This window comes from Monodon monoceros, unplaced genomic scaffold (genome assembly GCF_005190385.1).
Source record: "Monodon monoceros isolate NGI ecotype Baffin Bay Population unplaced genomic scaffold, NGI_Narwhal_1 Super_Scaffold_4, whole genome shotgun sequence".
NCBI classification, from domain to species: Eukaryota; Metazoa; Chordata; class Mammalia; order Artiodactyla; family Monodontidae; genus Monodon; species Monodon monoceros.
In genome coordinates, this window is record NW_021703781.1 from 49,457,657 (window position 1) to 49,470,935 (window position 13,279).

General features: G+C 35.3%; 1 protein-coding gene across 3 annotated transcripts in view; it reads right to left on the reverse strand.

Annotated features, from left to right (window-relative positions):
• Positions 1-138: 138 nt before the first annotated feature.
• The window catches only part of LOC114883340 (protein FRA10AC1), a 50,171-nt gene continuing 37,030 nt past the window's right edge, over positions 139-13,279 (reverse strand). For all 3 annotated transcript variants that reach the window (XM_029201043.1, XM_029201042.1, XM_029201044.1), the window contains 2 exons: positions 3,205-3,283; positions 139-975 (listed from right to left, as the gene is read on the reverse strand). In XM_029201043.1, the coding sequence (XP_029056876.1) occupies positions 933-975; positions 3,205-3,283 (122 nt within the window). In that variant the 3' untranslated portion in view covers positions 139-932. The remainder of the gene's footprint in view (positions 976-3,204; positions 3,284-13,279) is intronic.

The following is a 13,279-nucleotide window of genomic DNA, read 5'->3' on the forward strand; positions in this document are numbered from 1 at the left end:
CCTGCGAGCCACAACTACTGAGACCAAGTGCCACAACTACTAAAGCCCGTGCACCTAGAGCCCGTGCTCCACAACGAGAAGCCACCGCAGTGAGAAGCCCGCGCGCCACAACGAAGAGTAGCCCCTGCTCACCGCAACTAGAGAAAGCCCACGTGCAGCAACAAAGACCCAATGCAGCCAAAAATAAATTTATAAAAAAAAGTTACATTTTACAATATATCTCTGCATATAAATATATCCATATCTGTATGACTGTATCTGAGACAAGCTCTATGCACACAGTATTGTTCAGTTAAATTATGTTACTGTATAATCTCTGCTAAGAGTCAAGTTTCATGAACACATCTGCTGTTTTAGACTACTGGAATCTCATTTGGGCCCCTGTGGTATTAATTTAGTTTATAAAAATTACCCATACACTGGGGAATCAAATTTGATTATAACAAACTCCATTAAGTGGTAGAGGTGAGATGGAAGCAAGAGAAATGTAAGGAAAAAAGAAAAGGCAGCTAATGACAAAATAGGTACTCAAGAGGGGGGTATTCGAAGACATAATCTACTTTGTAATTTCGTGAAACCCCAATAATCCTAAAAGTTTAAGCTGAGGCAAGGGAACATAAATGTGAATCAGTGGGGGAAAAAAAAACCCTACAAAAATATAGGCACAATGGATCTCTGTAATAGAGGATGTACTAGGTCCATACTTTAGGAGCTACAGATGGAACAGAGTTGTAGATAAACAATTGAAAAGATATACAGGGAAAAGTGCCTCCAATAAAACTGAAAAACTTCCAAAGCATCTGACATCCTGAGAGTAGCTGGATTTTTATTTCCAAAGACAAACCACTCAAGTTGCAACTTGTAGACAAAATTTTGTGAAGAGTTTCAAAGTATACTTTCACATTAAGGAATGTACGCATCCCTCTTCCATCTCACAGAAATAAACCTTGAAAATATTCATCAAATTCTTCTTCCCTATTTAAAAGAAAAAGTATACAATTTGATTAAAATCAACAATTAGAGAAGAAAATTACTAGGTGACACATTATATGAGATTAATAAAAATATTTTAATCCAATATATTTGCTGATTCTTTTGTATAGCAATATATTTCATGATTCAGGTATCAAATAATTCTTGGCTTCTAAAATAATCATAACTATACCAAGACTGATTAAATTGAAAATGCTGTATATGTTGGCACGTCTCCCTAAATGTACTTATTACCTAAGATTTTACTTTGAAGTACTTTGTGAAATGTCATTGCTTCTTTTTACTTTTTGGTTAACTTTATAACTTACTCTGTTCATTCTCATTTCAAATTATAGCCTGATCAAAAAATGAATGAAAAAAACTATTTTAAGGAAAAATACAAGTCTTACTCCTAGGAATAGGGAAAATCTGCTTAGGCTGCAGATTTTATTACTCTGAGAAGAGTAAATATGTATCTGTAGCAGTGAAGATTATGTCTAAAACAAAGAACAGAACTCTGAAAGGAGATATTAAACTATAATGTGTTAAAATATTATGAAAACTGTAAAGTACTAAATAAACATTAGTGCTAGGAGCCACAGTAGTACAATGGAAATAGCACAGGTTTTCAAGTGAGACAGTGTTTTTTAAGTCCTAGCTCTGTCAGTTATTTGCTGAGCAAGCAAGTTATTTAACTTCTCTGGGCTCAGTTTCCTTATCTGTAAAATAAAGAACATCACATTTCCTCATAGAGCTGTTCTAAAGATTAAATGTATGTACAATTGCTTTTCTCCCTTCTGGGAACAGAGAATCAAGCTGGACAAATTCTGTGTACCAGTCTCTTCAGAAAATGTTCTTTTAGATCAGAGATTCACAATAGGACTCCATCATTTGGCTTTAAATAATTGTGAATGCATAGAGCCACCACAACCATGTTCAAATTTTTAAAAAATTAATTCCAGAATCAGATAAAGTTGATTTAAAATTACCTACAATTTGGTATTCTCCTGGCTACTGTCCCTTTTCCCAAGCATGACAGCAAAATGCAGTAGAATTTTTAAAATTGTAGTAAGAACTTAAATATATGAAATTAGCTGAATTTCTGTGTGAACTTAGATGTCAGTACCTGATGTCAAGTTTTTATAAGGTCACAAAGAGCTTTGGATTATGAAACCCCTCTTAGGCTTTATTCATGTATCTTTACTGCCAAAAAGGTGAGCTGACTCCAAGACCTATTCTGTCATTTTCAGCTCTTCAAGGGAAAGTTATATGGTCAAAAGTTCAGTTGATAGTTTTACTAGGATAGTGATACCTTTTTTATAATCTGATCTATAATGACGACTCATTTGGGAATTCTTTACTTGGCTGACAAAAATAAAGGTTAAGGTCATAGAAAAAAACTAATCTTTTTTAAAAAAAAAAACTTTCCAACACACCTGAATTCTATTACACTGAGACCATATTATATAATTAGCAATATGTTTTATAATCAGCTTAAATTAGTGAATTATGATTGATTCAACAGGTCTCTTATTATGAACCAATATGCCTAGAGTAACAAAATGGGACTAAAATTTATTGAGCACTTACTATATCGGTAGGTATTGTGCCAGACCAGGTGCTTTACATTCTTTATTCTATTAAATCTTCACAATAAACTCTATGTAGTAGGTATTATTTTATCCCCTTTCAACAGATAAAGCTCAAGTGGTGAACATCCCAGTATATGAGAAGAACTGATAATATTCCAGCCTATATGCAGATAGCTCTTCCAACCAATAGCAGAGAACAATGCATGTGTTGACTTGTGTATCTCTGGGGTGTAAGGTGGCTGTTGGCAAGAAAACGTTTACACCTGTGTATATCTTCAAGGGGCTCCCCTGTATAGGTTTATAATAATCAGAATATCATGGATAGGCTGCTCTGGAAGCTAGTAAACAGTATCTCTCTGAAACAATAAAAGCAAAGACTAGGGGGTCATCTGTCAATGTGAGCTGAGGAAAGATTTACTCACCAAGAGGGAGCTGGACAAGTTGGCTGTTTATGGCCATAAACAATGGCTGGGAATAAACTCTGACCTTAGCAGGCTAGGTGTTCCTTGGCTTTAAAAAGACATTCATGATGCTAAGTTTTTCATTAACTGTTATCAAAAATGGCTGTAGTCAGAGCTTCCTAGACTGATGTAGAAGGTATGCATTATCATTGTCTATTAATACTATTATCAGGACTTACTGTGATTTTTCATCTGTCTCTGGCAGTGGGCCCTTCCAAAGTTCAGATTCTGAAGTACTTCCTTCCTCATCAGAGCTTCCTGTTCATTTAAAAGAGATTTTTTTAAATGTGCACATTACATTTAAAACACATTTTGAACTACCCACCAATGCAATTAAATAAATTCCAGATTTACCTGTGGTTTAGCTTCAACTTTTATGGCTCTCTGAAAATTTAATGCACTTTTCCAGACCAATAAATTCTTTTGAAAAATAATAAGCTGATATATACCAAAGAGCCTCAGCAAATAGACCAAAGATTTAAAGTCTCATGGGAAACTTCTATAAATTATACTGAGTTAAAGTAACAATTCCAATATTAACTCTATATTATAAAGGAATTATCTCTTGCAATACAGTTGTCTTTAATTTAGTTTCTTATTTTTATTGATCATACAAAAGACATGCAGGGTAAGATTTCTGTAGAGTATTTACATTAGGATCAAGACCTTAAGAACTGAACTAGTATATAGGACTAGCTAGTTAAATTATGAAAAAAAATTTGTCAGACTTAAAAAAAAATTAATGCTGATTACATTAACTAGAAGAAGAAACGGATGTTCTCATACATTGTTAGGAGTAAATACCATTTTCTTGAGGAAAATCTGGCAATATAGATCACTTTAAAATATAGATACCCTTTGACCAGCAATGCTTTTAGGAATTTAATTATTTACTTAGAATAAACGAGCACTCAGATATATGTACAAAGATGTCCATTGTATAACAACAACAGCAAAAGAAAACAAGTTAAATCCCCACCAATTAGGGATTAAGGCTTGGTTAAATAAATACTATACAGCTATTAAAAAAAACTCCATAGCACACCTGAATTACCATAGAAAAATGTGTATGCTATATCAAAATTTTAAAAAGTTACAGAAAGCAGGCATAGTATAATACAATTTGTATTAAAACAGATCTACATATAGATATATATATTATTATTTATATATGCGTGTTTGTGTATATAAATACACACACACACACACACACACACACACATAAATAAGTTTGTAAGGACCAACCAAACTTAACAGTGATTATATTACCTGTGGGCCTGGGACAGTTTTACTCTTTAAGCATTTCCAAATTTTTTTTGTATTTTAAACAATAATAATGTATTACCTTTAAACATCAGTAAAAACAATAAATTTTATTTTTAGAACATAAAATAGACATGTTTCAAATGAATCACCCTATATTAGTCAACTAAAAATTATCAAATACTGAAACATGTATTATGAGACAATAAAATTATATGCCACAAAGTAATTATGTTAGCAAATAATTCCTCTCCAATAATGACCATTAATCTGGAAAAGAAGTGACACAAATTTGGCCTGTCAATACAGAATGCACCTTAGTTAAACACAACACAAAAATAAAACAGTACTGATTTGCCTTGATGGTTCTAGCCTTTTTTTCCTGTTGGACTTTGATCCTTGAATCAACATGTATGTCTGAACTTTGGTCCTAACTGAATCTATTCTAGCACAAATTCTAACAAAAACAGCAAAAAAATAAAAAAGGGAACGGGGGTTGTGCTTCTAATGATCTACACACAAAGATGATAAAATTATAAAGCTCTGGGAATAAGATTCCCACTCAACGACAGCCAGCACTGGAACTGCCAGTGTCCCAAACTGAATATGCGAAAAGAAAAAAGTACTCTGCTTGGGACTTCCCTGATGGCACAGTGGTTAAGAATCCACCTGCAATGCTGGGGACACGGGTTCAAGCCCTGGTCCGGGAAGATCCCAAATGCCGCAGAGTAACTAAGCCCGTGCGCCACAACTACTGAGCCTGCGCTCCAGAGCCCGTGAGCCACAACTACTGAGCCCGCATGCTGCAACTACTGAAGCCTGTGCACCTAGAGCCCATGCTCTGCAACAAGAGAAGCCATCGCAATGAGAAGCCTGCACACAACAAAGAGTAGACCCCTGCTTGCCACAACTAGAGAAAGCCCGTGCGCAGCAACAAAGACCAAAGACCGAATGCAGCCAAAAAACAAAAAACAAAAACAAAACAAACAAAAAAGTCTTCTGCTCTTATTTTTATGAAAATTCACTAACTGAGATAAAGAAAGCACAGAAAAACTAATTAGGCCTAGTAAAGTTATCACCATGGTGTTATCCTGTCAATGATGTCAGAGAACAAACCTACAAGGCCTTTGAAAGTGGGCAGCTGATTTCAAAAGGCCTTACAACCACCTGTTTTCTTGTTCCCTCTCAAGAGTACTGCCCACATGCCAGCTTTCCTACACCAGTTTTCTGATAACGGACGATCCAGTTTTACTAAAAAGTACAATTAGTTTAGAATAACATTATAAAATAACTCTCTTTGAAAGAGGATATGCTGAAAAAGTGATCAAATATCCCTAGAGAATCAAATCTACAAGACTGGATTATATGACCTTTAAGGTCCCTTACAACCCTATGAATCTATTAATATTTAACTACGAATCTATAATACCTAATTCCATGAGGTTGACAGTAACTACAAATCATTTTTTTGATAACTGCTACAACCTGCCAGAGGTGGAAAGGGTACTGCATTTAGAACAATGGGCAACACAAAATGATGCTTGCATTTGTATCAGTGTCAAATCTACACAGTAATTATTGACAAGCGGGGATCAGAATTTAAGTCACTGACTCTGTACTGGAAGGGGAGCTTGGAGGTCCAGCCCTTATCCAATAAATGAACATCTTACTGTAATACTTCCAATAACAACTGGCTGTCCAATCTAAACACCTCACTACTTCCTGAAGCAGCCCATTCCTTTCTTCAGATAGTTCTAATTGACAAATTTTTCCTTAAATTAAGGCAAAAATCTGTCCTTGGGCTATTTTTATCCATAGACTCTGGTTATGCCAACCAGCCACCAAAAATAAGTCTCCTACATAGTAGCAGTCTTGAAAATATCTACAGTTTCCATGTCTACCTCCTTACCCCTTCCCTCTTCACTTTTTCCTAAGCTAAACATCTACGGTTCCTTCAACCTTCCTCCTATAACAACATTTCAAGTTCTGAGAACACTTTGGTTCTTCTATTCTTGACCTGCTTTAAGTTTTCAATGTTCCTTTTAGAATGTAATGCAAACTGCATGTAATTTTCCCTATATGCTTTGAATAATGCAAGTAGGTCCACCATCTTGGTTTTTCTGGATATTACATATCTAAATAACTTGGCCTACTGAAGAAGTGGCAAGTCTCCAATTATGAAAACAATGCACAGGTCAGACTTTTACAGACTTAACTTTTGATCTGACCCATTGTGAAGAACAAACACAAAATCTAATGTCCAGTATTTTCCTTTTCTCTGATATAACAATAATAGCTACAGGTTATCAAAGATTACTTCATATAAGACACATGCTTTACATGTTTATTTCACTTGACTCTGATAATAATCCAATGAAGTCAAGTCTCTTTATACCCATTTTACAGATAGAACTGAGACACAGATCAAATCATTTAATGTGGATTTGTGTAATATATCTGCCCAAACTGAGGTATAAAGAGTAGACTAGGGGCTTCCCTGGTGGCGCAGTGGTTGAGAGTCCGCCTGCCGATACAGGGGACATGGGTTCGTGCCCTGGACCGGGAGGATCCCACATGCTGCGGAGCGGCTGGGCCCGTGAACCATGGCCGCTGAGCCTGCGCGTCCGGAGCCTGTGCTCCATAACGGGAGAGGCCACAACAGTGAGAGGCCCGCGTATCACCAAAAAAAAAAAAAAAAAAAAAAAGAGTAGACTAACTTTTGATTCACTGATGAACAGTTATTGATGATATAAGTAAAAGAGCAGACTCTGGAGTTATACACCTGTGTTTAATCGTAGCTCTGCCATTAACCAACTATTTGACCTTAGGCAATTTATGTAAATTCTCTGGTCTTGGTTCTCTTATCTGCAAAATGGGATATTATATGCCCATTACTACGATTAAGTGAGGTATACAACTAAACCACTTGCGATTATGGCTGACAATCAACAAAAGCAAGTTAAAATTCTTTTTCCCTATAGAAATTGGGTTTTTCTTTATGGATCTGGTGTAAATAATCCATATGTTAAATGAGGGTAAAAGGGTAACTGAATATTATCCAAATGGAAATGAAATATATAATAGAAACAGCAGAATTTGAGTTGTAAAATTGCCAAGACCACCTAAGACAGGTCACTGACCACCTGAGAAGATATCTGGGTTTGGCAAACTATAACAAGGTACATGTCCCCTGCTTGAAATGGTTCTACTTCAAGAACCAATCTAAGCTAGAGATTCTTCAGGTTGGCTACAGTATTCTCCTCTCCCTACCACCAGAAGTTTGACCTAGCTGACTTAAGATTATTTCCGGGAAATGAGGGAGGTTTGAGAGGGCTGGGGGAAGAACAGTGGGAGGGAGAAGGAAGGAAGAGCAAATGAAAGAATTAATATAAACAAGTCAGTCAAGCCCTTTCCCCAAAAGATTTTTTAAAAAAAATTGGAATTGGAGAAGGGCAATGGGTTTTTTTTGCATTAAATAGGCCTTCACACCTCTCACTGCAACATATAGTTGGAAATTGGCAAAAACTATAAAATTTCCCATTTTAAACTGTGTATGCTTTCTAAAACTATATATACTTACTACCCCATCCTCAGATAGCTTAAGTCTATTGTCTCATGCCTGGCTATGTTCTATAAACTGTCAGGAAACTTAACCTAATGTCGAAGAAGGAGCTACTGATAGATTAGGATTCACATGGGGAGAAAGGAAGTGTCAGTGCTTTAAGGACACTTCAAATATGTTGAAAACAAAATGGTATGAGTAAAGTAATTCATAAAGAATACGTTGTATTCCTAAAGTAGAGGAATACCTCCACTGATATCTCCCTCTTCATTAAATTTTTAAACAGTAAATATCTTTAAAATTCTATTTCTCTAAAATTTCTGATTACTAAACACTTAAAAATTCTCCTTAAGAATTATATACTAAAATGCTAATAAAGTTTAAATTGAATGGTGATTTGGAGCAATTACTAAATATTTTCCTGAGTTTGCCACATAAATATATATTACTTTAAAATCAGAAAAAAATTAACTCTTAAGTTTATAAATTTACAAGTAAGGCTAGAAGTCTCAAATCTCTAAATTTCTATAAATAAGTCCAGATATTATAACATAAATTAGGTATGTTATTGAACTACACTTTGTTAGACCCTATTTATTGCAAGTTCTTTAAGAAATTCTACATCATATTACTGTTGAGATACAAGGTTACTGTTTGTTATATCACAAATGGATACCCCCTTTTATGAATCCACAGTAGATTCTGCTCTCAAAACTGCCTGGAAAAACTGAACACCCTGCGAGTTCTCTTTAATATTGTATGGGTACAATTAATCATTCTACTGGTGGTTTCCTTTCTTTGGTTTGGTTGTTAGGAAGGACAGTGACAAATCTATGATCTACTTTTGCAATTATGCAAGACTTTTTGGTAAATATTTGTCTGTATTAATTTTACCTCTAGCTTTACTTTCCTATTCTATCTTATTTTTCCATTATTTTGATTTCACCTTTAAAAAAATCTTATAGTATATATTTTTGTAAGTCATTGTGAATACTTTTTGGAATGTTGCAGGGAAGAAACAATAAAATTTGTAGCAAATATTCAATGAAATCCAATCTGATGAAAACTACAGGACTTATTAAAAACTGACCAGTAACAACCGTTGCTAACATTTGCTTTCTATGTACAAACCATATATTTAATTTGATCGATCAAAATCACCAAATGACAAGAGATCACTCAGTCTTGTGCAATATAAGCAACATTTCTTAAATTTTAATCCACCTCCCCAATTCTTTTTCTATCCCAACTTCATCCCTCTTGTTCTCTTCCTTCACACTTCATGATGTGAGGTTAAAATGTTTATCCACTGTATTTACTGAAAAAAGAAATTTATGCTCTTCTATACTTGACATAAGAAACTTTTAAATGTTCTAATATGGGGAAGAAATACACTTTTGCTCTTTTTTCTATGATTTTTCTCACACAGTACAAAAACAACAAAAATTTACATCAGAACAAGTTACAGTTTGTGGGAAACCTAAACTGTAAATAACGTGAATCTGTATACTTTTATTAAATAAAAACTTGATACTGTTGATAGAATTTTCTGATTTCACTGAGAGTGAATGTGATGAAAAACAAAAACAAAAAACCCAGCACTGTTTTGTCAAGAATCATCTTGCAGTGGTGTAACAGCTATAGCTATAACTGGAATTCTTCCCAATAGTCTAGTGTATAGACTTGCAGGAAAGCACTTCACTGTCTTCTAATCTTTCCTGTTCCTTAGACTTATCTCCCTAATTAAAATGTTAGATTCTTTTAGGGAGGGGTGGTTTATGCTCTTGTACAGCCTGGAATACCTAGCACAAAACATAAAAAATAATGAACACCTATAAAAAAAAAAATCTCATGTTGCTAGGACAAAAAAAGCCAAAAAAACCCTCATAGATTAGCTGCAATACAAACAATATTTTATCTACAGATGTTCAACAACTGAAAGCAGTTTACAAATAAATGCCTTTTCTTAATCTTTTAAGAAAAAAAAGATTTAAAAAAATCTTTCTTAATCTTTTTTGAAGATCATATACAGGTGAGAATTCCCTGTAATTGAAAATCACACAAAAAATTATGTCATAAAACAAACATTTTCAATTCTACAATGGTTTACCCAGTGAGGGAAACAGAAAAAGTACTGAAGATCTATTAATCTAAAAAAATCATCATTATACAATCTCCTGCAGTAAGACCTCAGGGGAAATATTTCTGAAGGCTGCTACCTCAAAAAAGAACAGAAAACAGATGGAGAGTAACAATTCCTCCAACCTCCCTGGACAGGTCTCATAATTAGCCCAAGTTGTAGCATGAATGGCCCCTTAAGGCCAGACAAGAGGGTGTGAGAACTACAGGGGTCAAGATTCCAAAGGAAGCCAAGGCCTGGACTGCAACAACTGCTTTATGTTGTTTCTTCACTCCTACTTATTTCCTAGTCATCAGAGAGCAAATAAAAACACAGCTAAACTTCCAATGGCAAAAGAAATGTATTCTTCTCTGTCATCTTCTCTGTCATGTAAGGAACAATGATACCTGCTTCCAAGTGTCTATAGGTTAAAAAAAGGACAGAACTGGAACCAGAAGGAAGAAGTTGTACGTTTGGGCTAAATGTTAAGAGAAACCTGCTAGCAATTACAGCTGTCTGAAATGTAAAGGGGTATTTTGGATAATGGGTACCTTTTCCCTGGAGGTGTTGAAGCTAAAGCAGAACAAATACATGATAAAGAGCAGTGCATCTTAACCTTTATTGTACATATGAATCATTCTGGGAACTTAAAGTGCAACTCTGATTTAGGAGATCTGGAAGGGTCTGAAATTATGCATTTCTAACAAGCTCCCAAGTGATGACAATGCAAAGGACCATATTTTGAAAGGTGAAACCACAGAAAATCTTTTTGATCATGATTCCAGGGCTGATCTCTGATGTTCCTTTCAACATTGAGAAATTGGTTGATTTCACTGACTCACTCACCTAACATTTACTGAATGCCTACTATGTGGGGCAAGCACTGTGCTTAGGAACTGGGGATAGAGAATTAAACAAGTCACACAGTCCCTTCCTTCACAGAAAAATTATTCCAAGAGTGATATGTATTTCTAAAGGAGAGTGCAGGATGCTATCAGAATGTGCTAAGAGGGACCTAATCTTGCCTGGAGGAGTGGGGTGAAGGGTGTCAGAAAATGCCTACCCAAGGAACTGAGCTTGGGGGCAGGGTGGAGGTGGGAGGGGTAAGATCTTGAACTTCCTGCCAAGACAATTTACCTAAATATCCTGTTCTGTTCACACCTGCCAAAGCAGACTGGTCCTCAAAGTCAAGCTTTGATCTTTCTTACATTTCCTCTCTATCCATTCAGCTATCTAGCCATCCAATTATCCATCCATCCATCCACTTATTTAACATTTAACATTTAACATTAGGTATGATGGTAACCTAAGGCTATTGGGGTTGATGAGATCACACAGGGAGAACAGAGAGAATAAAGAGAAGCTCTGTAAGAGCCTTGAGCAATTCCAACAAGGGTAAGATGGAGGAGGAATTATAGTCAAGAGGCTGAGGAGAGGCTGAAAAGATAGGAAAAAGATCAAGAAAGTAATTGTTCTGAGGAATGCCAACAGTCCAAATGCAGCTGCGATATTAAGCATTTACTAATTACTATTCAAGTCTGGGCCAAATTAAGGTGGCCTGGCAAGAAAGTATCATATCAAGATCAACCTAATTCCAGATGATCGATCCCAGATGAGAAGATATTAAAGAGGTCTACATGGTTTTCCTAAAAGTTTGCTAAGATGTTGTCATTTTCTGCTTTATACCAAAGAAGCTGAGAAAAAGAACTATACCCTGTGCTCTCTGCTATGAAAGGTGCTCTGAATAAAGAGTATATAAGGCACAGATGTCTCAATTCCACTCTGCTTTGGTTTTCTATCTCTGAAGTTGCCCTGAAACAATCTTCAAGTCTTTCATTTTCTTATTCTTTATTATTTATGCCTTACCTGTGCTAGTGGGGTGCTAGGGATAAAGCAATGAACACAGCAGACAGAACCCCTGTTCTCCTTGTGTTTTATGTAACTGTCATATGTGTAATGAAGGAAAAGTTCCAAGGTTGTGAAAGCATTATAAATGGGAGTCCTAATTTAGATTCATGGTCAGGAAAGGATCCCTGAGGAAGTGACATTTAAGCTTAAATCTGAAGGATGAGTTAGGATGGGACTGGAGGTTTTAGAGAGGAAGCAGCACCTATACAGTCCTTAAACAGAAAGAAGTTTGGCATTTTCTAGAAACTGAAAGGCTATGTGGGTGGAGTGTGAATGTAAGGTGAAGAGTAGTGATAAACAAGCCTTGTATGCTGGATCATATAGAGCCTTTGGGCTTTGTCCAGATATTGGTTATATCCTAAGAACATAGGAAATCACTACTAGACGGAGAATGGATTAAGGAGAGGGAGGTGGGATGACAAGACAGTGTTAGAATCAGTACGGATAATATAGTAGTAGCCTAGATGAGAAAACATGGTAGTTTGAACTAGACTAGAGAGAACATGAGAAATACATACCCTGGGGGTAAAACTGATAGTATTTACATAAGTAACGAGAAAAAAAGAAGGCATCAAGGATAATTTCCCAATTTCCGATATTAGTTTTTAGGTTGACAGAGGTATCACCTACCAAAATATAGAACACTAAAGGAAAAACATCTATAAGGAAGATCACATGCATATATATATTATAATTTGAGGGGTGCAACCCCATCCCTAGTCCTGAGTATCCAGCTACCTAATTATCTGTTTTGGAGGTACTGAATAAACTTTTATAAGGCAGGGATTAGTACTTCTTTAATTTGGAATATGCAATGATTAACATAGTATCATACTATGATATAAATATATTATATAATAGTAAATGCTACAAAATCTCCAGATATAATACACTAAATATTTTACTGGCACATGAGGATAAATAAAAATTTTTAAAAACTCAAATGAGATTCTCACACTTAATTAAAATTTATTTTGAAATTTGAAACATGATTTAGAGACAAAAAAGGTATTCTGTTTCAAATACCATTTCTCAATAAACAATAGAATATCAGTATTTTTCCTCTCAACATCTATCGATTTTACCAAGTCAAAAACCTGGCAATACATATACTTGAATGTATCATGACATGTTAGAAGAAAAAAGTGTACGTAAGAACGTAACATATCTAATGATCTTCATAGCTGGAGCAAGGCAGCCCTCTCCTGTTCAAGTATTATGTTAACATAGGCTGGAATCTAATTCAATCTACCATTACCTACCTAATTTAAGTCCAATTCACTCTAAGTTATAGTCAATTTGACTCTACTTTATTATGGACTAAAAAAGCAACTAGCAGTAACCTTCGTAATAGCTAACTATGTACCAAGTACTATGCAAACTGCTTACATGCATTATCTCA